General features: G+C 47.1%; 1 protein-coding gene, 1 long non-coding RNA gene and 1 other non-coding gene across 4 annotated transcripts; 2 read left to right on the top strand and 1 right to left on the bottom strand.

Annotated features, from left to right (window-relative positions):
- Nucleotides 1-3300: 3300 nt before the first annotated feature.
- On the bottom strand, nucleotides 3301-3748 carry LOC126959439 (uncharacterized). Its single transcript, XR_007727535.1, has 3 exons — nucleotides 3721-3748; nucleotides 3570-3671; nucleotides 3301-3519 (listed from the first exon to the last, which is right to left on the bottom strand). It is a non-coding gene; the product is annotated as an uncharacterized LOC126959439 (long non-coding RNA).
- Nucleotides 3749-11430: 7682 nt separating this feature from the next.
- EIF5 (eukaryotic translation initiation factor 5) lies at nucleotides 11431-20355 on the top strand. Of its 2 annotated transcripts, XM_050798431.1 has the most exons (12): nucleotides 11431-11509; nucleotides 11649-11857; nucleotides 12892-13171; nucleotides 13275-13356; nucleotides 13914-14086; nucleotides 14346-14457; nucleotides 15535-15680; nucleotides 15942-16100; nucleotides 16376-16537; nucleotides 16833-16997; nucleotides 17629-17763; nucleotides 18153-20355. In XM_050798431.1, exons 3-12 carry the CDS (start codon nucleotides 13100-13102, stop codon nucleotides 18240-18242), a joined length of 1296 nt encoding a protein of 431 aa, XP_050654388.1. In that variant the 5' UTR covers nucleotides 11431-11509; nucleotides 11649-11857; nucleotides 12892-13099; the 3' UTR covers nucleotides 18243-20355. The 2 variants fall into 2 exon arrangements, with proteins under 2 accessions (XP_050654388.1, XP_050654389.1); XM_050798432.1 differs by lacking the exons at nucleotides 11431-11509; nucleotides 11649-11857 and adding an exon at nucleotides 12120-12429.
- Nucleotides 15070-15195, top strand: LOC126960417 (small nucleolar RNA SNORA28). Its single transcript, XR_007727966.1, has one exon. It is a non-coding gene; the product is annotated as a small nucleolar RNA SNORA28 (small nucleolar RNA).
- Nucleotides 20356-23834: the final 3479 nt, after the last annotated feature.

Genomic DNA, 23834 nt, shown 5'->3' with positions numbered 1-23834 from the left:
TCATTGCTTAAGGAAAAAAAATCCCTCACCTAATTTAAGGAAACCCTAAATGAATCAGTTTTTTGTTGTTGTTGTTAAAAACTCTACATTCCATCTGGTGCTAACTATATTTGCTTAGAGAAAGCAGTACCACAAAAGAAAGGTTATTTAGAGCATGCAATGGTTTCTGGATGGTTCTTCCATCTACTAGAGAACTTGACAGAGACCTAAGAAATTGACTCTAAATATGGACATAAATTTGTGTAAATGGAAGGTTAGAAACATCACATTCTGGGCTGGGTGTGGTGGCTCACAGCTGTAATCTCAGCACTTTGGGAAGCCAAGGTGGGTGGATCACTTGAAGCCTGGAGTTGGAGACTAGCCTGGCCAACATGGTGAAACTCTCTACAAAAAATACAAAATACAAAACACAAAAAGTAGCCAGGCGTGGTGATGCATGCCTGTAGTCCCAGCTACTTGGGAGGCTTCGATCACTTGGGCCCAGGAGGCAGAGGTTGCAATGAGCCCAGATCAAGCCATTACGCAAGACCCTGTCAAAAAACAAAACAAACAAACAAACAAACAAAACGGGCGAAGTGGCTCATGCCTGTAATCCCAGCACTCATGCCTCTAATCCCGCTGAGGCAGGTGGATCACAAGGTCTGGAGTTCGACACTTCTGACCAGGAGCCCAGCCAATATGGTGAAACCCCTGTCTCTACTAAACATACAAAAATTAGCTGGGTGTGGTGGTGTGCACCTGTAGTCCCAGCTACATGGGAGGTTGAAGCGGGAGAATCACTAGAACCTGGGAGGCGGAGGCTGCAGTGAGCCGAGATTGTGCCACCGCACTCCAGCCTGGGCAACAGAGACTCCATCTCAAAAAAATAAAAATAAAAAAAGAAGTATCACCTTCTGGGTCAAGAAAATAATCAGATTCGTTTTACCTTATACCAGAAGCCCTTGCTTCTGTACCGTCCGCCTCCTTGTAAGATGGTCACCCTGGGAAATTGGCAGGATAGCCTGTCCTACCTTGTGAGGGTATTAAAATGACTGCAGACTTGATTTCAGGAGAGTGACCAAAATACAGGTTAGTTTCCTGCTGTCCGTATCACAAGGGAGGAGTCTGATGGGAAAGAGAACACAGCCTGCTGGGCTTTACCAGGAAACACACTGTTCATCTCTCAGGACCCTGCCTCCCGCCCGTGTCCACATGCCAGCTCTGCTCAAGTGATCCTCCTGCCTCAGCCTCCAGAGGAGCTGGGATTATAGGTGGGCAACACCGTGCCTGGTTTTTATTTTGTATATATTTGGAATATAGTCACTTAGGTTTTAATTGTAGCCTCAGTCAAGCTGTGTAACCTCTCTGTGCCTCAGTTTCCTCATCTGTGCTGAAGTGGAGCAGCAATAGAGTCTCTGCCAGAGGATGGCTATTGTGGGGATCCAGTGATTAGTGTATCTGAAGCAACAAGGCCACCGAACCAGAGCTGCCACCGGGCACTGGCTGACGCTTTAGGAGTCTCCCAGAGTGGATGATGAGCAAGAGCCATGCTCTACATTTCGTGTGATTTGGGATTTTTTAAAATCATGTCCCCAAAGTGATATGTTCTCTCACTAGACCCTCCAGAAGAAAAAACAAAATCTAATATGTTTAACACCTAACCCCAGGTACCTGTGAGTGAGAACTTATTTGAAAATAGGGTTATTGCAGATTTAATCGAGTTACAATGTGGTCATGCTGGAGTAGAGCAGGTCCTCAATTCAATATGTCTGGTGTCCTTATAAGAAGAGACACAGAGGCCGGGTGCAGAGCCGAGGTGGCTTACACCTATAATCCCAACACTTTGGGAGGCCAAGGTGGGTGGATCATCTGAAGTCAGGAGTTCAAGACCAGCCTGGCCTAAATGGCGAAACCCCATCTCTACTAAAAATACAAAAATTAGCCAGGCGTGGTGGCACACGCCTGTAATCCCAGCTACTGAGGAGGCTGAGGCAGGAGAATCGCCTGAACCTGGGAGGCAGAGGTTGCGGTGAGCCAAGATTGCATCACTGTACTCCAGCCTGGGCAACAAGAGCGACACTCCATCTTAAAAAAAAAAAAGAGACAGAGAGGAAAACGCCAAGTGAAGATACTTTACGCAAAGGTGACGAAACCAAGTGATGACAGAGGCGGATTTGGAGCTCTATGGCTGCAAGCTGAGAAACGCCAAAGACTGTTGGCAGCCACCAGATGCTAGAGACGGTGCATGGACCGGCCAACCCAAGGATTTTGTACCTTCTGGACTATGGAACTGTGAAAAAATGAATTTTTTTTTTTTTTTTTTTTTTTTTGAGACGGAATTTCACTCTGTCACCCAGGCTGGCGTGCTGTGGCGCGATCTCAGCTCACTGCACTCCAAGGTTCAAAGGATTCTCGTGCCTCAGCCTCCTGAGTAGCTGGGATTACAAGTGTCTGCCACCACGCCTGGTTAACAGTTCTATTTTTAGTAGAGATGGGGTTTCACCATGTTGGCCAGGCTGGTCTCAAACTCCTAACCTCAGGTGATCCGCCCGCCTCGGGCTCCCAAAGCGCTGAGATTACAGGCATGAGCCACCGTGCCCGGCCAAAAACTAAAACTGAATTTCTGTTGTTTTAAGCCACACAGTTTCTGTTGCTTTGTTACAACAGCCCTGGGAAACAATGTCTTAGTTGTTTAAATCCTCTAGGGCTGGCAGAGAGAGGGCATGTGATACATATCCATTGAATGAATGAATAAATGAGTACAGATACACACAGAGGTAAGGCAAGCAATGGGGAATAAATGATGGGGCAGGTGTGGGTGAGCACACACACCTGGAGGAGGACAGAGCACACGCACACCTGGATGGGGAGAGCCACACACACACCTAGAGGGGGCCAGAGCCACACACACACCTGGAGGGGAACAGTGCATACTCACACCTGGAGGGGAACAGTGCATACTCACACCTGGAGGGGGGACACAGCACATGTGCACCTGCAGGGGGACAGCGCCTACATACACACCTGGAGGGGGACAGTGCACACCCATACCTGGAGGGGGACAGAGCCTACACACACCTGGAGGGATAGAGTACATGCACACCCGGAAGAGACACAGCCCACGCAGACCTGGAGGGGCACAGAGCCCACGCACACCTGGAGGGGGAGAGCACACGCACACTTGGGGGGAGAGCACACGCACAGCTGGAGAGGGACAGAGCACATGCACAGCTGGAGGGGGACAGAGCACACGCACACCTGGAAGGGCGACAGTGCACGTACACCTGGAGAGGGATAGAGCATATGCACACCTGGAGGGGGACAGAGCATATGCACACCTGGGAGGGGAGAGCACACACACACCTGGAGGGGGAGAGCACACACACATCTGGAGGGGGACAGAGCATATGCACACCTGGAGGGGGAGAGCACACACACACCTGGAGGGGGGGAGCACACACACACCTGGAGGGGGGGAGCACACACACACCTGGAGGGGGAGAGCACACACACACCTGGAGGGGGAGAGCACACACACACCTGGAGGGGGGAAGCACACACACACCTGGAGGGGGAGAGCACACGCACACCTGGAGGGGGACAGAGCATATGCACACCTGGAGGGGGAGAGCACACACACACCTGGAGGGGGGGAGCACACACACACCTGGAGGGGGAGAGCACACACACACCTGGAGGGGGGAGCACACACACACCTGGAGGGGGAGAGCACACACACACCTGGAGGGGGGGAGCACACGCACACCTGGAGGGGGAGAGCACACACACACCTGGAGGGGGGGAGCACACACACACCTGGAGGGGGAGAGCACATGCACACCTGGAAGGGGACAGAGCACACGCACACCTGGAAGGGGACAGAACATATGCACACCTGGAGGGGGGGAGCACACACACAGCTGGAGGGGGACAGAGCACATGTACACCTGGAGGGGGAGAGCACACGCACACCTGGAAGGGGACAGAACATATGCACACCTGGAGGGGGGGAGCACACACACACTTGGGGGGGAGAGCACACACACAGCTGGAGGGGGACAGAGCACATGTACACCTGGAGGGGGAGAGCACACGCACACCTGGAGGGGGACAGAGCACATGCACACCTGGAGGGGGACAGAGCACATGTACACCTGCAGGGGGAGAGCACACACACACCTGGATGGGGAGTCATTGGTTCTTTTCTGTGAGCATTCAGTCCCCAACTTTGGGTCTAAAAGGTCAGCTGAAACTTGGCTCCTGGAAAATCTATCATGTAAGTATGTCCCAGAGCACAAGGGCTTCCAATTTTCCAAGGAACCAGAAATCTGAATTTTTAGGTGAAATCTTCCATTTTTATTTTATTTTGTCTTGTCTTATCTTATTTTATGACAGAGTCTCACACTGTCACCCGGGCTATAGTGCAATGGCGCAATCTCGGCTCACTGCAACCTCTGCCTCCTGGGTTCAAGCGATTCTCCTGCCTCAGCCTCCCGAGTAGCTGGGACTACAGGTGCCTGCCACCGCACCAGCTAATTTTTTGTATTTTTAGTAGAGATGGGGTTTCACTATGCTGGCCAGGCTGGTCTCGAACTCCTGACCTCATGATCCACCCACCTCAGCCTCCCAAAGTGCTGCAATTACAGGTGTGAGCCGCCGCACCTGGCCTAAAATCTTCCATGTTTTTCAATGTTGTTTTATAAAAGAAGTCCCCCCTCTTGGGTCCATTTGCATCTCCAGTGTCTGCCGCCCCCTGGGCAGGACATGCAGTGGCTAATGAAAATCTGTGGCATAAAGGAAAATGCATCCTCACAGGTCTGAAGACAGAACACCTGAGTGGATCTTCTGGGACAAGCAGATGTCCTATGTTAGCTACCAGGGTTACGACTTGGATCCTGCCTCCCCTCACACGAAACTTAAAAAACCATTGGAGTAAAGGAAATGCAACTGAGGGAAGAGAGGCAAATTCCTGGGACCTAGATGCACCACACAGAACTGTTAGTCCCTAGTCAGGCGGAAGAACTCTGAAGCTGGAAGTCAGGACACCTGACCCCCCAACTGGAGGCAAATCATCTCTCTGAGTCTCAGCTTCCTCCTCCATAAAATGAAGGAATACAATGTATACTTACCACCACCCAAGGTGTGAGGAGGCTGTGAGAGAGCATGGGTGACAAGGCTTTGTCAGCACTGCAAGGCCACTGGCACCTTCCTAACAGTAACGATCAGTCTAATGCCACTCCCACCACATCGGCATGAGACCTGGGGCCCACTTCTCCAACACGCCCACTGGGGCAGAGATTTTGTTCTTCTTATTCACAGACTACCCAAATTAGGGCAACTTGACTATCTCAAAAGAAAACTGCTGAGACTATGCTAAGGGGAAGAAGGGTATCTGGGTTCCAACATCATGGGGGTCCCCCGGTTTTAAGGCACAGGACAGTCCTGGGACCAGCAGCTCCTGCATCTCCTGGGAATTTGTCACTGGGGTGCTGTGTGTGGCTTCAATGTGACCAAGACAACGCCAATCCAATACTGTAGGGCCTGCTCTGATCCACCCACGTTTCATTGTCATCTGCTGCACGTAGGACGCTACACAGGCAGAATCAATGCCATTTTGCGTTTTTTTCTTTTTCCAGGAATGGGACAATGCATGATGGCTGCTGAGTGGGATCCATACTTGGGAGGAGGAAGACTTTATGTCAGTCTCCAGTGATCCTTCACCTGGACCCCCATCTTTCCTCAAACACCTCTGCTTCCTGCCTCTGTCCCTTTTGGAACTGAAGGCCTGTCCCTCGGCCAAAGTCCAGAGTCCTTTCTTCTCAAGCACAAGTCTCCTGCCCTCCAGTTGCTTGGCCCAGTAAGGAAGTCAGAGAAGGAAACAGGCAACTGCAATCAAGTGACATGAATGCCAGTGGTGTGGGGTGGGTGCGGCCTGGCTGTGGGGTGGGCAGGTCACGAAGGCAGGGAGACATGCTGCTCAGAGGGTCAGAGATTTCATGAAGCCAAGCTTCGGTGGGGTGCCCAGCAAGCAGATACTTGCCTCTACTTGTTTATATGTGACCTCCCGGGCAGGGTCTGTGATGTAGGTGGGCCTGCACCCTCACTGCCTAGCACAGAATTATGTATTGATAGGGATGCACTAGATTACCATGGTTTAGGACACCAGCCCTCAAGTCAGCCGACGTCTCTGTACTCACCAGATAACCTTCGGTTCCCTTCCAACAGCTTCAAATGTCTGCTTTATGAATACCCCTGTGACCAGCTGGTGCTGGAAGAAAAATGATGCATACACCCTGTAGCTTGTCCTGAAGCAGGGGGGACAAGAATTTAAGTTAACAGTGTGCAGCTTTAAAAGTTGAGAGGTAGGGTGCGGTGGCTCGCGCCTGTAATCCCAGCACTTTGGGAGGCTGAGGCGGGTGGATCACCTGAGGTTGGGAGTTCAAGACCAGCCTGACCAACATGGAGAAACGTCATCTCTTACTAAAATACAAAACTAGCCAGGAGCGGTGGTGCATGCCTGTAATCCCAGCTACTGAGGTGGCTGAGGCAGGAGAATCACTTGAACCTGGGAGGCAGAGGTTGCAGTGAGCTGAGATCATGCCACTGCACTCCAGCCTGACAACGGAGTGAGACTCTGTCTCAAAAAAAAAAAAAAAAAAAAAAAAAAGTTGAGAGGTGGGTGTCACAGAGGGGGACCAGCTGGCCAGCCAGACTGCCCCTCACAGTGGACAATACCTGAGTCCCTTTGAGCCCACAGCTCAGAAACACAAGGCTCTCAGTCCACACAGAGTTGACCTTGGTGGGGGGTGGGAGGGAGGGGACACTCATTCATGTTCAACAGAGTCACAGGCCAATATGTAAACAACCAGAAGGCTAGTTTACCAATCTACCTTACCAGCAGCTATTCCTGTCTGCCATCAGGGTATGCGCTGATGTGTGCAATTCATGCAGTCATTCAACAAGGTTTTCACAAGCACCAAGTGTCCACTAGTTCATGAACTGTGAGCGCCTGACTGGGGAAAATAATGAAGCCAAATGAGGTGGAGATCCAGAAAGGGGAAATGGAATTGTGCAAATGAGCTTGGCGTCACACAAGCTGGAGTTCAAACGCTGTCCATCATTTAATAGGGAGGCGACTTTGGGGAAAATGGCTTAATCTTTCTGAGTCTCTTTCCTCACCTGTAAAACAGGCATAACAACATCTCCTTCCGTGATTATTAAAGAATGACATTACATGTCAAGTGTCTCATTGTGTTTTTCTGTTTATCTGGAGAGGCTATGCCACATAATTTTTAAGGGAACAGGCTTTGGGGTCAGACAGATCTGTCTTTAAATCCTAGCTCTGCCACTTACTAGATACATGATTTGGGTAAGTTGCTTAATATTTTTTCCACTATGCCTCAGTTTGCTCATTTGTAAAATGGAAATACAAATTCCTCACAGGGTCTGAGAAATAAGATAATGTATTCGAAGGACTTAGAAAACTCCTAGGATATGATAAGCATTTAACAAATGGTATGATTAAGAGTAATTTTTAGGGCCGGGCGCGGTGGCTCAAGCCTGTAATCCCAGCACTTTGGGAGGCTGAGACGGGCGCATCACGAGGTCAGGAGATCGAGACCATCCTGGCTAACACAGTGAAACCCCGTCTCTACTAAAAAATACAAAAAACTAGCCGGGCGAGGTGGCGGGTGCCTGTAGTCCCAGCTACTCAGGAGGCTGAGGCAGGAGAATGGCGTAAACCCGGGAGGCGGAGCTTGCAGTGAGCTGAGATCCGGCCACTGCACTCCAGCCTGGGGGACAGAGCGAGACTCCGACTCAAAAAAAAAAAAAAAAGAGTAATTTTTAGGTGCCAATATCCAGAATAAACAAGGAACTCAAACAACTCACCAACAAAAAATAAATAAATCTAAATTTTAAATAGACAAAGGATCTCAATAGGCATTTCTCCAAGAAAGACATACAAGTGGCCAACACATGTATGAAAAAATGCTCAATGTCACTAATCAACAGGGAAATGCAAATCAAAACCACAAATCAAATGCTGGCAAGGGTGCAGAGAAACGGGAACTCTGATGCACTGTTGGTGGGAAGGTAAATCAGTATAGCCATTATGGAAAACAGCATGGAGGTGTCTCAAAAAACTAAAAATAGATCTTCCATATGATCCAGCAATCCCACTACTGGGTATTTATCCAAAGGAAATCAAATCAATATTATCAAAGAGATATCTGCATCCCCATGTTTATTGCAGCACCAGTCACAATAGCAAAAGATACGGAATCAAATTAAGCATCCACCAACAAATGAATGGATAAGCTGGTTGCAGTGGCTCATGCCTGTAATCCCAGCACTTTGGGATGCCAAGGTGGTAGGATTGCTTGAGGCCAGGAGTTCGAGACCAGCCTGGGCAACATAGTGAGACCACCCCCTATCTTATTATTAAAAAAAAAAAAAAAAAAAAAAGCATAAAGAAAATGTGTTATAGGCTGTTCGTGCTGTCTCACGCCTGTAATCCCAGGACTTTGGGAGGCCAAGGTGGGTGGATCACGCAGTCAGGAGTTCAAGAACAGCCTATCCAATATGGTGAAACCCCATCGGTACTAAAAAAAATACAAAAATTAGCCAGGCGTGGTGGCACGCACCTGTTGTCCCAGCTACTTGGGAGGCTGAGGCAGGATGATCACTTGAACCCGGGAGCCGGAGGTTGTAGTGAGCTGAGATCAGGCCACCTGCACTCCAGCTTGGGCGACAGAGTGAGACTCCGTCTCAAAAAATAAGAAAAAGAAAAAGTGTTTCATATATACTGGAATACTACTCAGTCATAAAAAATAATGAAACCCTGTTATCTGAAGCAACATGGCTGAGACTGAAGGACAATATCATATTAAGTAAAGTAAGTCAGGCACAGAAAGATAAATACCACATATTCTCATTCATATGTGGGAGTTAAAAAAGAATTTGAGTTCATGGAAGTAGAGAGTTGAATTGTGGTTTATTAGAAATGTGAATGGGAGAGGAGGAAAGGGAGAGATTGATACAAAATTACAGCTCAATAACTTCTAGTGCTCTGTAGTATTTCAGGGTGAATATACTTAACAACAACCTATTGAATATTTTCGAAAAGCTAGAAGACAGAATTCTGAATGTTCCCAACACAAAGAAATGATTAAAATCTGAGGTGATAGATATGCTCATTACTCTGCTTTAATCATTACACATTGTATACATGTACTGAAATATCACTTTGTATCCTGCAAATGTGTAATTATGTATTAACTAAAAGGGAGAAATAGAACACAAAACTAATTTTTTCAAGTTGTCCATGGTTGCATACAAATGAGTAGTACACATATTAAAAGCAATTAAAATTACTAGAGACTTCAATGAAATTAAAAATTGTACCATTAAACATACGAAAAAGCTAATTACTTCGTGTTTCATTATTAAAACTTTACTGAAAAGGAAGGCCTCTTACCTCAGACTACTTTCATGCCTATACTTTCCAACAGAGTTTCTAAAATAACGTCATTTGTGTGCTGCCAAGCAAAAACTCAGATCTGTTTCAATATTGCTAAGTCATGCTCCACCGTGAAACAGCAGCAGCATGTCTGGGATCCCCCTTTCTAGTTTGTCTGATGAGAACCCTGGTACTCATAAGGCACTGTGCATTTGGCTTAACTACACGCCAGGACACACACTGCAGGATTACAAAAGTCCCTGCCCTAAAGGACACAAATCACCTCTCAATTCTGGATCGTGCCTTTTTTTTCTTCCCACCAATACTGCCGATTTTTGTTTATAAAGCTTTTAAGTTATGGAAGCGCGATCTTGGATTTTGATGAAAATCAACATAGCTGCCAATTCTAACCTCAGTGCAAATGCAACTGTTCTAAAACAAAGGGCAGCCTCTTATCTACCTCATCCTGTCCTCAGCAACATTGCTCTTTTCCAGATCGGGAAACCTGCACGGCCGCTCAGGGCTTCCCGATGACTGTACCTTAGAGATCAGAGTGCAGGTTAGCGGGGCTCTCACTCTAAACAGTCTAAGTGAGGTCTTCAAACTTCAGGGTGAACTACGGATGTGTTTTTAAGTCTCAAGTTTTCACAAAAAATTCCAAGTTTCAGAAAGAATGCGAGAGTTTCAACAGAACTAAAATATGAGAGCCTCTCTCTAAATAATAATTTTTTTTTTTTTTTTTTTTAAGACAGTCTCACTCTGTTGTCCAGGCTGGAGTGCAGTGGTGTGATCTCGGCTCACTGCAACCTGTGCCTCCCAGGTTCAAGGATTCTCCTGCCTCAGCCTCCCGAGTAGCTGGGATTACAAGCGCGCCACCACGCCCAGCTGATTTTTTGTATTTTTAGTAGAGACGGGGTTCCACCATATTGGCCAGGCTGGTCTCAAATTCCTGACCTCAGGTGATCCGCCCACCTCAGCCCTCCCAAAGTGCTGGAATTACAGACGTGAGCCACCGCGACCGGCCTAAATAATAATAATTTTCAACAGAATACATTGGAATCTCATTATAAACGCCTGCTCTGGGCTACGATTTGCCTGTCAAGGAATTCACAAGTCATAAATTGGAGGGGTGGACCCGAGGTGATGCCCACTAGGAGCAAGGTGACAGAGAAGCACGAAGCACAGCGCTTTTCAAGCCTGGGAGCACAGGGAGGCCTTCACCAGAAGGTGGGAACCCACCACGAAGCGCCTTCAGGAGGCCCCGGGATTCCAAACCAATTAAGGGCCTGCTCTTCCGAAAACGGGAGGCGACGCGCTGAGCTAAGCGCGCAGGCTGGGGTGCGGGCCGGCACCGAGGCGGCGCGGTCTCGCGACCGCCCTGGGCAGTGACTGGCTCGTTCCGCCAGCGGCCAATCCACCCCGAGTCCAAAACAGAAGACAGCCCTGGGATGAAAGACCCAAGCCTGGGTTTAGGGTGGAAAAACAACTATTGCTCGAGGCCCGGAGACGGGCGTCCCGGGAGGACGGGGAAGGGAGACGAGCGCCCACCGCGGAGAGAACGCGGTAGGGTTCCTCTCCCCGAAGGTGGCGGCCGCAATAACACGGCCTCGAGAGCGGTTTCGAGGACGATGGCTCCTGCGTCCCGGGAGTCGCTGCGACGCCGCGGCCTGGCCCACACCCGGCGGGGGAGGAGACCAACCGCCATGTTCCCCGCAAAGCCCAAAGCGACAAGGCACGGAGCCCGGCACACCGGCCCCGCCACCAGGGACACTCCGGCTCTCGCGAGACCCGAACACTGCGACGCGAAGACCTCTGGGAAAAGCGGGGGGAAGGGAGAGGAAGGAAGCGGGGCCGGGGCTGGAGGCGGGCCGAAGCCGCGAGTGGAGCCTCAGGAAGCAGAAGGGGCGCGGAAGGACGCGATTGACGTCGCAAGCGAGCCAATGACGAGCGAACTGTGGCAGACCTCCAGCCAATGGGCAGTGAGGCCTGACGCGGGGGGCGGACGCTGGGGCCGAGGGTAGCTTGAGCGCGGCGGCGGCGTTGTTCAGTCAGAGCGAGAACATTCCAGAGGTGAGTCCGGTGGTGGGGCGGCGGCCCCGCGCCCCCTGCCCGGTGCTCCCCGCCCCCTCGACCCCGCGGGCCGCTGGCTGGCGGGGAAGGCGCACCCCCCGACCCGCCCGCGGCTCACGGCGCCGTCTCTCCGCGCCAGGTCGCCAGGCTCCGGCGCTGACGGGTGTGGACCGCGGACGTCGCTGGGACAGCCCCTCCCCGCTGCTCGGCGGCGGCACCTGGCCCGGCCGCTCCTCGCTGCGCTTCGCCTCCGCCTCCTTGGACTCGGACTCGGGTTTAAATCGCGCCTCTCTTCATCCCAGTCCCGGGCGAGCAGCGTTGGGTTTATGTCTTTATTTGACGAAAACGGTGAGTCGCGGGCGCGGCGGACCAGGAGATGGCGGCCGCACAAGATGGCGGCGGCCGCCGCGTGACCCCGCCGCGGCGTGTGGCGCAGTTTGGGCGGACGGCGGGCGGGCGCGGGCTCGGGCACCGGCCGCCCCCTCCCCGCGCGCTCCCCGGCCTGGCGTCGCCCCCTCCCCGGCCTGGCGGGAGCGCGTCGCGCGTGCCCGCCGCTCGGGCTGAGTCAGGCTTCAGCTGCTGCATTTGTGAGTCATCGCGCGCTCCTGGCGGGGGCGGCCCGAGCCCCGGCACCCCTCGGCTGGGTGTCGCTTCCCGGCTGCGCACCCTCCGGGGCCCGCCGGCTCCCGGGGGACGCGCTGGGGATGGGGCCAGACGCTCGGGTCGCGCGCCGCCCTCCTTCGCGGAGGTGTCCGGCTCGCCAGCCCCCGCGGCAACGCCTCGGAGCGCCGTAGCCATGGGGACCGGGTCGAAGGTTAACCGAGTGTTTGAATAGCGAGGAAAAGGGAGGCCGGGCCGAGCCTCCCTTGCTTAATGGCACTTTTGGGCGAGCACTGCTTTTAAGGAAGTGCTGCTTTGAAGTAAGCCATGGTTGCCGAAGCAACAATTAGTGGTAGAGAATAGTTTCCTAGTTACCCCTTAGAAATGATGGCGAAGGGGGGTGTGCCTGAGAAGTTTCCTGATCCAGGCGGGGTGGGGGCGGAGAGGGTTCGGGTTCGTTCTTCAGCACTTCTAGGATGGCCGCAGAGGCAAACCTGCTGATTGCTGTCGGTCTGATGGAAACTCACGGCGGCTGAGGCAGCGCAGCTTCTGTTTTCTTATCAGGCATTTCCCTACCAGAGTCACAGCTTAGTCGAAATGGAGGCCTTTTATGTTCCCGCAGGTTGTACTGTGTTACGTGAGAATGACTGCTTGTGATCTCAGATGGTTTTTAAAGTGGAATTAAGCAGAAGCATTACTAGGATGTAAAAGGAGGTGTTTCCATCCAGCGATGATGTTAAACCTGGGGGGATTTTTGTGTGTTCTTTCCCTTTCTTTTTCAGAGCTGTTGCGCAGCCATTGGTACCTGTATTGGGGAAACATAGCATACAAGCAAGAAGCTTACAGCCTCAGTGGCGAAAATTTTTTCATGTCAGAGACCGAGAACTCTTGCAGTCGTTTATGTCATCCCTTCTTCTCCAGACAGAAGATACCAAAAAGTTGCAATCAAAGATCTCTTCATCTTATTGATAAAGCCACTAATAAGCCAAAATGTCTGTCAATGTCAACCGCAGCGTGTCAGACCAGTTCTATCGCTACAAGATGCCCCGTCTGATTGCCAAGGTCATAAACTGCTCTTCAATTTAGTTGATAACTCTTTTTGTAGAATTTTGGAGTTTGCATCTGTCAGGGGAAACTGCATAATTAAAATTCTTATTTCCTTTAGGTCGAGGGCAAAGGAAATGGAATCAAGACAGTTATAGTCAACATGGTTGACGTTGCAAAGGCGCTTAATCGGCCTCCAACGTGTAAGTAAATCTTGGAAAAGTTCATAAAGGGCATATTAAGGGATAGAGTCCTCAAAGTAGTTGAGCTGCAAAACTTGTTCTAATTGTATGCTAGCTAATTAGCTTGCAAGTTAGTGAGGTACCGTGGTTTATTGGTTGCCATGAGTTCACAAAACGACCAGGGGAACACATTTAATTAAAAGTGGATGGCCGGGTGCAGTGGTTCACACCTGTAACCCCCAGCACTTTGGAAGGCTGAGGCAGGCGAATCACGAGGTCAGGAGTTCTAGACCAACGTAGCCAACATAGTGAAACGCTGAATCTACTAATAATACAAAAATTAGCCAGGCATAGTGGCATGCCCTGTAGTCCCAGCTGCTCAGGAGGCTGAGGCAGGAGAATCACTTGAACCCAGGAGGCCGAGGTTGTGGGGAGCTGAGACCATGCTGTTGCACTCCAGCCTGGGTGACAGACTCCATCTCAAAAAAAAAAAAAAAATAAAGTGTGGGTATAAATGTGGGTGAATAACCAAAGATTAGTTAATTGTAACGATCCAAATTCCTCTTTCATTCAAATAGATCCTACCAAATATTTTGGTTGTGAGCTGGGAGCACAGACCCAGTTTGATGTTAAGAATGACCGTTACATTGTCAATGGATCTCATGAGGCGAATAAGCTGCAAGACATGTTGGATGGATTCATTAAAAAATTTGTTCTCTGTCCTGAATGTGAGAATCCTGAAACAGATTTGGTAAGTGCTTTTGTGGTTGTCAAAAGAAAAAGTCATATGTCTACTTTTGTTACCGTTAAGTCACCTTCGTGAGAAGGCAGCAAATATAAGTCAAAGACAAAACCTCCAGTTTTGGAGATATTTCTGTTCTTTTTTTTTAAAGTAGGTCACTGTGAAAAAAGTTTCCTTTAGATGTGAAGCTGTCTGTAGTTTAAATGTCTTCTGATTAGATATTTTCATGTTTATGTTGTGGATAACATACTTGTTATTTTTTTGGCAGCATGTCAATCCAAAGAAGCAAACAATAGGTAATTCTTGTAAAGCCTGTGGCTATCGAGGCATGCTTGACACACATCATAAACTCTGCACATTCATTCTCAAAAACCCACCTGGTGAGTCTTCTGTGATGAACTCCTAAGATCCTAACATAAAGTAAACTAACTGTTGGGAACAAAATGGAAGGTTTTCTTGTAATAGGAATGTCAGGGAGACTGGGCATCGTGTCATGCTTGTATTCCCGGCATTTTGGGAGGCCAAGGTGGGCTTGAGGCCAGGAGTTCAGGACCAGCCTGGCCAACATAGTGAAACCTGGCTACTAAAAATACAAAATTAGCAGAGTGTGATGGTGTGCTCCTGTAATCCCAGCTACTCAGGTGGCTGAGGCATGAGCATCACTTGAACCTTGGAGGCAGAGGTTGCGCTGAGCTGAGATCTTGTCACTGCACTCCAGCCTGGGCAACAGTGACTCTGTCTCAAAAAAACAACGTAAGGAACCTTTTAGTCTTTGCACTATATTTTACCGAATCTAAGCTATCTTTCAAAAGTGTATTATTAATTACCATTAAAGGTGAAAAATCGGCTGCCAATTAAACTGTGCCATATCAAGGCAGATTATCTTAGGGTAGATGAAGTAATGACTAAAATTCTGATGGAAACCCAGCAAAGGATCTTTTTACTGATATTGTTTGGTAAAGAGGGCCTCCTTCATTAAACTTGAGCATTGCAAGCAACACTCTGTGGCAGATGATGGAAACTGTCTGACACAATTTGAGCTTGCTATAGCAAGAAAGTCTAACCTATTCCGGTGTTCTCTCTCCCATGAGACAAGCCGTTATATAGACTTAAACAGTGTTTCACCTGTCGGCTGAAGCTGGGGTGAGTTTATGACTGTTCATGAGGGATGACAGAGAGCGAGCCTTTCACTCCCTGGTGGAGGCATCATCACTTCATCTTAATGTTACCTAGCAGTTACATACTCCTAATACTTTGTGTCACTCCATTCTTAGACATTCTTATCTATGAAATACATGATGAATTTGATCTGTGATGCCTCTTAGCATTGCGTGCGCTGTGTGGTTTTTCTGAGGGGATCCATAGGAAAGTTAAGGGCAGGGTTTTAGATGTTAATAATGGGCAGTGAGGTAACGTAAGTTATGGGGTTAAATTTTTATTTCCCTTTTGCTCTATAGAGAATAGTGACAGTGGTACAGGAAAGAAAGAAAAGGAAAAGAAAAATAGAAAGGGCAAAGACAAGGAAAATGGCTCCGTATCCAGCAGTGAGACACCACCACCACCACCACCACCAAATGAAATCAGTCCTCCTCCACATACAGTGGTAAGTGCAGGGTTGATGGCCTAGGGGGCACTAAAGTTGTGTGAAGTGTATGGCAGTTGGTTGAGGTGGGCGGAAGTGTGGAAACTAGCCTTCAGTGTGTAATACAGTAATGTTTTGGATTTCAAGTAGTAGTGGTGGTTTGAATTAAGGTGAACCCAATTTTGGTGGGAGATGGACTTGATGCCATTAGCTTGACAAAATCTGAACCTTTTTGTTGTTGTTTTTAAGACTTTTGATCAAGTAGCTGTTTCCGTTAAACAGGAAGAAGAGGAGGATGACGACTGGGGAGAAGATACAACTGAGGAAGCTCAAAGGCGTCGAATGGATGAAATCAGTGACCATGCAAAAGTTCTGACACTCAGTGATGATTTGGAAAGAACAATTGAGGAGCGGGTCAATATCCTGTTTGATTTTGTTAAGGTAAAACATTTGCTTGGTCTGTAAATCGGCTTCAGCCCAACCTTGTGCCTTTAGATATATGATACTTTAAGCAGTGTGATTAGGATTACTCTAATGCACAACTCTTATTAATTCTTGTTCATTCATTAAATATCTTTTGCACGTGGTTCTAGGCACTATATTTTTGCAACTGCCCAATTAGGAAAAATATGTCCATCAGAGCAGGGACTGACTGCTATGTTGAGCCTGGCAAAGTGTGCCTCCATTTCACTGAATTGTTTTCGTTTTATTTGCAGAAAAAGAAAGAAGAGGGTATTATTGATTCATCTGACAAAGAAATTGTTGCTGAAGCAGAAAGACTGGATGTAAAAGCCATGGGCCCTCTTGTTCTGACTGAAGTTCTTTTTAATGAGAAGATTAGAGAACAGATTAAGAAATACAGACGCCATTTCCTACGAGTAAGCAAATTGCTCTGAATTCATAAATGAGATTACAGCTGTGTGGCTTTTGAGATGGTCATTTTAACCATTTTTGCTTGTCCTGTCATGCTAGGGAAATTGACCCACCTTACAAGCCTCTGAGCATCTGAAAGTGCCGTATCTAGGCCCTTACAAAGTAATAGGGATGTTTATGCATTGACCTTTTTGAACCACTATCGTATGGGCCATGCACTTGCAGACACTCTTATTTGGGTACTAGAGTTGTCAACTTAGAACATACGAAAAAGCTTAACGCCAAGGTATCTATTTGCAGTTTTGTCACAACAACAAAAAAGCTCAACGGTACCTTCTTCATGGTTTGGAGTGTGTGGTAGCAATGCATCAAGCTCAGCTTATCTCCAAGATTCCACATATCTTGAAGGAGATGTACGATGCAGACCTTTTAGAAGAAGAGGTCATCATCAGCTGGTCGGAAAAGGTGGGGAATACATAGGTGGGCTCTTCGGGTTCGCAAGTTTTGGGGTGGTGTGTTTTTTTTGTTTGTTTGTTTTTTTTTTTTTTTTTGGAAATGAAGTCTCTGTTGCCCAGGCAGGAGTGCAATGGTATAATCTCGGCTCCCTGCAACCTCTGCCTCCCAGCTTCAAGTGATTCTCCTTCTTCAGCCTCCCGAGCAGCTGGGATTACAGGCACCTGCCATCACACCCAGCTAATTTTTGTATTTTTAATAGACGGGGTTTTCCCATGTTGGTCAGGTTGGTCTCATACTCCTGACCTCAGGTGATCCGCTGTGCTGAGGTTACAGGCGTGAGCCACCGCGCCCGGCCATTCACAAGTATTGTGACAGGGTTTTGAGATCAAGAAAAAATGTTTAATACCTAGCTAAAGTTCAGTCCCTGTGCTATATAGGTTGTGATTCCCACCGTGTCAGCTTTGTATCATAACAGACTGCTGAGACTAATGTGTTCACCGAGTACATTTATTCTGTTGAGGATTCAGACTTGTTAGGACCCAGTCCCCTCAGAGCTGGGAGCTCAGTAAGGGGGATTATATAAATAATCAAAAGTTGTTAAAGGTCCTCAGTTAAGAGATTTGTACTCACATTTTTTTAGGCCTCTAAGAAATATGTCTCCAAAGAACTTGCCAAAGAGATTCGTGTCAAAGCAGAACCGTTTATAAAATGGTTGAAGGAAGCAGAGGAAGAATCTTCTGGTGGTGAAGAAGAAGATGAAGACGAGAACATTGAGGTAAACATTTCGAGAGGAGGGTATTGGATACAGTGCTGGTGATGGGTGTTTGAGATTTAAAAAGGTTTGTGAGGAGTGAAAAAATGGCAGTTTGGGGTAATTTCAAGTTTAGAATTTAAGATGCAATAAAATAGAGTCTCAATAATTTGGAAAATAATAGGGTGGTGGAAACTTCCTACTCTTACACATTATAGTCTGTAAGAAACTTTAAAAATGCTCTTAGACTGGAGCCTATGTAAGAGAACTTGCAGTGTTTGCATAACAAAGCTGTTCAGTGAAGAAGAAATAGCTGCAGCTAGGCAATTTTCCTCCTCTGTGATCACAGTTTATATTGATCTGTTTTATAAACAGATTTATCAGCTTATGTTGAATAAAATCATTTTTATCAGGTGGTGTATTCGAAGACTGCCAGTGTACCGAAAGTGGAAACCGTGAAGTCGGACAACAAGGATGACGACATCGATATTGATGCCATTTAAAGGGATGGATGCAACCTAGCTTAACAGTATAATGCTGCAAATTTTCTCCATTATCAGCCAGAAGTGCAACATGTATGTGCAAAAGCTAAAATGGCTTAACATCATGCTACACTTTACACTAAAAATCTATTACTGTGAGTGGTCTGTAATTAAGCCCAATGAGACATCTAGGGAGTCCATACACATCAGTGAGCAGATGTAGTTTGCTTATTTATAGCATGTTTCTTTTTGAAAAACTGGTGGTGGACACATTTGGATCACATTTATACAGTTATAAAAATAAAAGATTTGATTTTGGTCATTCTTTAGATGTTTGGCTCCGAATGACTTAAGCTGAAGTAACTGGCTCCTTTTTTTTTTTTTTTAAATGTTGTGCCATCATTTCACCTGATGAGCATTCTTGGAGCCTGCCAGATATTGTAGGTTCTGGGGCTGCAAAGAGGTCTTCAATAGGATGTAAGTAAAGCAAACTTAATTGTTAACTTATTCAGCCCATTAAGAAATACAGTACTAAAGTTTTATCTCTGTAGTCCCTCAAATTGGCATCTGGTAATGTACATTGTGAGGTAGACTGATAATCAAATGACAGTACAACGTCTTACCAAGAATACGATCTGAGTGTCCTATAAATAATGTAAGAGCAGATTTTGAAACTTGGAGAGCTGTTTTCTCATTTCATGTACACTTACCCCAAATTGTAGTCTTTGAAGTTGTGTGCATTGCACGTTGGATGAGCCAGGGAAATTATTACATTAACAAGCATTTTGTGTGTACGTAGTAGTTACTTTGTACTGAGAGAACTTGCTTTGGGGTGCAATTAAACAAACTGATTTTATTTGGGAGAAACAGGGAAGGGTGCACTTACTAGCAACCTAAGCATGATTTTTAAGCTTTTGCCCTTAGGGTTTAAATTACAATTCCAAAATGTTACACATACTGTGTCTTTTCAGTGTGGCTTTAATTTCTGCCCCCTATGGTTCTTTAATACCTTTTACATTTGGACACATAGTTTATGCTTTTCAGATTTTGGTTGCTATCTTGCCAAAATAAGTGTTAACTGTGTTTCAAACTTGATTTTCTTTTTTTCTTTTTTTCCTTCCAGAATGTCTTATTTAAAAAGAAAACTAAAAGTATACTTCTAAGTCAGAGCCTCTATTTTGGTGTAAGACTTGGGATATTTTTTACTTCACATTGAATATAGCCAGGCACCCAAGAAGTCTGATGGCCACCTGAGTACAGGTGACAAGGACCTGAAAGAGCCCATGCAGGGCTTTAGATTTGGACACAAAAGAGTTGATAACTTCCTTGTGAATTCCTTGCCTAATCTAAACTCATTATGGGTTCTGACTGTGTTTGAGTAATCATCTTCAAGGTTAAACCTGTAGGCAGTTGCCCCTTTTCACGAAGTGCACAGTGGGAATCGAGAATCGATAGGGTTAATTTTGGAGCAGTGGCTTATACCATTCACCTCTTTTTTTGTGACTTATTTCACAGGTAATGAGACCTTAATAACAAATAGGTGTAAAAAAATTTTCACATTGAAATGATACAAACATTTGATGTAATAAAACCTTGTTGGCTTGATATTTTAAGGAATTGAAACCTAGCAGTCTTAATGGAGAGACAAGAATTGGTCTCCAGCTGCCTTTGATAGATTCGGGTGCAGGTGGAGCAGGAGCCATATACCTGGAGGGATTGTGCTTTGTCACACCAAAGAGGATTTTTTTTTTCTTCAAACTCGTATGTTGCCTAGGTTTCAAATTCTTTGCCGCAAGGCTGATTTGCTTTCATTAACTGGAATTCTGTAGGAGATACTGGTTACCTAAGCTAAGTTGCACTCAGCATACTCAGAGTCAAGCTAATGAGGTTCTATTATAAAGCTTCTACTTTTAATCTGAGGGAAAACATGTTCAGGGCTTCTAGAACACTAAAAATTTTGGCTTAGACCAGTGTTCAGTCTGGTGCCAAACTTCCAGTGGAATTCAAATTCAATAATCTGAACTTTGTTCACAGGTTATCCTAATAGAGTAATTCTTCACTTTGCTCTATTGAACTGTCTTAAGGATTTGTTTAAACAGCTAAGTTACTTGATTAAAATAATGATAAAATTGTATTTTGTCTCTGCTTTAATATTAAAATTAAGTTTTCATTTTATAATTAGATCAAAGCATTGGAATCTGCCCTGTTTTGTAGCTGTTGCTTTGGATTTGTGTTGGATATATCCTGCAGTTACACTTGCCAGCCCCACTCACAAAAGTTGTTCGTTTCATTGGGTCACTGGCTGGCTTTATTTGCTAGTCTTGTCATCTGTGAACTGAGAATCTGCCTCAATTTTATTTCTTGAAATCTTGACAGGTACTTAATAGGGAACTCAGACTTCAAATACACAGCTGTGTAACTGAGTAATAGTATATCTCTAGTTAAGAATGAGGGAAGGGGGAGGATTGCTTTCTAAACAAGTACATTCTGAAGTTGACTTAAAAATTTTTGGTGTGGGTCCTAAAGTTTAGAGATGGGCAAGGAGGTCTTTAATCCTCTGCTTCCCACTTGAGAAGGGAGGAGTATCAGGATTGAGCCCCAGGCTGTTTGTTCCAGTGTACCAAGCACTGTGCCTTTGGCCTGGAGATGGCAGAAATGAAAGCTGGCCATCTGCAGAAAGCAGATAAGTGAATTCGAACCTTTTGCATTATGTTAGCTCAGTCAGTCTTCACCATGGTCCTGAGGCATAGGTACTGTTGTACCAAGGTCAGTTATCATTTCTGACAAGTCTGCAGACAATCCTTATCTAACCAAGTATTTTCCTAATTGCTACAGCTTGACTTGCCAGTATTCCAGAGTAACCAGAAACTGCAAAGTTGACCTTGTTCCTGCATTGTCTTTTTGGTGGTTCAAATTTCAGCCTCCCTGACTACTCCAAAGCCAGAGCAGTCTCAGTACCAGAAACGGTGCTGCACTTTTGTCTACTCCCTAGCATGTGCTGTGTGACCCCAAGGGGACAGGGAGTCACTTGGCATTGTGCCTGGCCGGGTGCAGTGGCTCCCACCTGTAATTCCAGCACTTTGGGAGGCCAGGGTGGCCGGATCACCTGAGGTCAGGAGTTCCAGACCAGCCTGGCCAACATGGTAAAACCCCGTCTGTACTAAAAATACAGAAATTAGCTGGGCGTGGTGGCAGGCACCTGTAATCCCAGCTACTTGAGAGGCTGAGGCAGGAGAATCACTTGAACCTGGGAGGCAGAGGTTGCAGTAAGCTGAGATCCCACCATTGCACTCCAGCCTAGGTGACGAGTGAGACTTCATCTCAAAAAACAAAAAATTTGAGAATGGCATTGTGTCTAAGGACCTTAAGAAGAGACTAGGCCTGCTGGTGCAGCTGAGTGGGCTTCCCAGGAGGCATCCTGCAGCCTGCCTTCCAGCGTGTCTAGTACTTGGTGAAGGGATCCTTCCACAGTACACCTGGATTGGTTGCAGTGGCATTGCATTACATGTGCTCTTCTCAAGGAGGAAACAAGCCCAGAGTCCCACAGCAAATGCACATGGAGGTTGGGTCCCACCTACTGTCACAAGGCAATCCTTTGTCCTCTATGTGGCCCCCAAGTTTTTATTGCCCCATGGAGGACTTAGGGGTAGAGGTAAGGAAGAAATCTCTCATCTTTAGGGTGGTTGTACTAATCATCAACTAATCAGTGGGGAGAACAGTACAGCAGCTCCCTAGGTCCTTGGGTAACCTTGCAACAGACAGGGTTGGAGTCTTCTGAAGGGACCATTTGTGGCCTGAAAACCAAGTCCCAGAGCGGTGCGTGGCCGTCCACTCTCATTCCACCACATCGTTGAGTACTCCATGTCGGGCCTTGGGCAGCTCACACTTGACTCCAAATCCCCACACCCCCTAGAGGAGCTCCCAGGCCAAGGGAGGCAAACAGCAGGGATAGAGCCTTACGGGGGAGAGGAGAGCACCACAGAAAGAGGCAGTGTTTGTGCTGGTTCTCAAAGGATGGGTAGGAGTTTGCCCAGGGGAGGAAAGTTGGGGAGCACACTCAGAAAGTGGAAGCTCCTCCATGGTGGATGGTGGGGCTGAGGCTGGCGGAAGCAGCAGGCTCTCCTGGTCATGCTTGCGTTTGCATCCCTCTGTTGCCAGGGTGGTTAAGGTGCTGTAGGAGACAGGCAGGGAAGCGAGGGGCGGGGCAGGGAGCAGACTGGTCAGAAGAATGCACTTCAGCCTGGGAAGGTTGGGTCACCAACCAGCCTTGTCTACCTACCACAAGGGCACAGTGGCTAGAGTGGAGAGATTAACAGGTCCAGGCTCCTGTCCCACAGCCAGCAGAATCTGAGGTCCTAGGAGCAATGAAACCTCTCTTTCCTCTCTGAAGACTGGGATCACCTATTGGGGGCCTGCTTAAAAGGCCCTGGAGCTTCAGCAACAGTCCTCTGTGGTTACAAGTTTGGGGTCCTCAGATGTGACCACAGTCTCTGTCAAGTTTGTGTGTGTGTGTGTGTGTGTGTGTGAAACACTTGCTCAGTCGCCCAGGCTGGAGTGCAGTAGCAGGATCTCAGCTCACTGCAAGCTCCTGAGTTCAAGCAATTCTGTCTCCGCCTCTTGAGTAGCTGGGACTACAAGGCCCACGCCATCACACCCAGTTAATTTTTGTATTTTTAGTAGAAACGGGGTTTCACCGTGTTGGCCAGGCTGGTCTCAAACTCCTGACCTCAAGTGATCTGCCTCCCAAAGTGCTGGGATTACTAATCAAGTTCTTTTGATGGATGACGATACAAAGTCACGCAGCCAGCTTGGGGGAAGGGTACAGTTTTCCTAAGATTCACATAATGATAGAATCATTGGGAACCTCACTGCACGAGCCTGGCATTGCAAGGACTCAGAGACAGAAGCAGGTCTTTGGGTGATCATGATGTGTCTTGGGTGATCATGATGTGTCTTTGGGTGATCATGATGTGTCAGTGTTGGCTCCTCAGTTTTAACAGATGCACCACTCTGGTGGGGAGGGAGTCTGTGGAAACTGCCTTCCACCCAATTTTGCTGTGAGCCTAAAACCTCTTTTTAAAAACGGTCAATTACCTAAAAAAAATCGAGTCTTGGCCGGGCGCGGTGGCTCAAGCCTGTAATCCCAGCACTTTGGGAGGCCGAGACGGGCGGATCACGAGGTCAGGAGATCGAGACCATCCTGGCTAACACGGGCGAAACCCTGTCTCTACTAAAAAATAAATAAATAAATAAATAAAAATCGAGTCTTTTTTTCCTTTTTAGAAAAGGAGAGTAGAAAACACAATTATCTAAAAAGCAGGAAAATCTGAAAGATACATTAACAAGTTCACATATTTTTAAAAATCCAAATGAAAGCAAATGGAATAAATCTATCAGGTAAAGGACAAGTCATAAGCTTGGATTTTTAAGTCTAGCAATGCACTGTCTACCAGAGCATCATCTAAAATGTGACAAAAGATGTTGAAAGGATAAAAGGTATAGTAGACGTACACTAACCAAAAATGTAGCTCTTTGAATCTCAGAAAAAAAATTTTAATAAAGTGTGAAAGTTGTCAGAATCAAAATGGAGTCACTTGTGTTCAAGAAACAAAA

The sequence above is a fragment of the Macaca thibetana genome, chromosome 7 (assembly GCF_024542745.1).
Source record: "Macaca thibetana thibetana isolate TM-01 chromosome 7, ASM2454274v1, whole genome shotgun sequence".
Classification (NCBI taxonomy): Eukaryota; Metazoa; Chordata; class Mammalia; order Primates; family Cercopithecidae; genus Macaca; species Macaca thibetana.
Note: the sequence above shows the minus strand (reverse complement) of the source record. Positions and strands in the feature narration are given on the sequence as shown.

Bases quoted from the DNA above. Each gene is read 5' to 3' on its own strand.
- EIF5 (XM_050798431.1), top strand. From the start codon at position 13,100: ATGTCTGTCAATGTCAACCGCAGCGTGTCAGACCAGTTCTATCGCTAC. The intron at 14,087-14,345 runs GTAAGTGCTTTT...TTTTTTTGGCAG, and splicing joins AGAATCCTGAAACAGATTTG to CATGTCAATCCAAAGAAGCA. The intron at 16,101-16,375 runs GTAAAACATTTG...TTTTATTTGCAG, and splicing joins TCCTGTTTGATTTTGTTAAG to AAAAAGAAAGAAGAGGGTAT.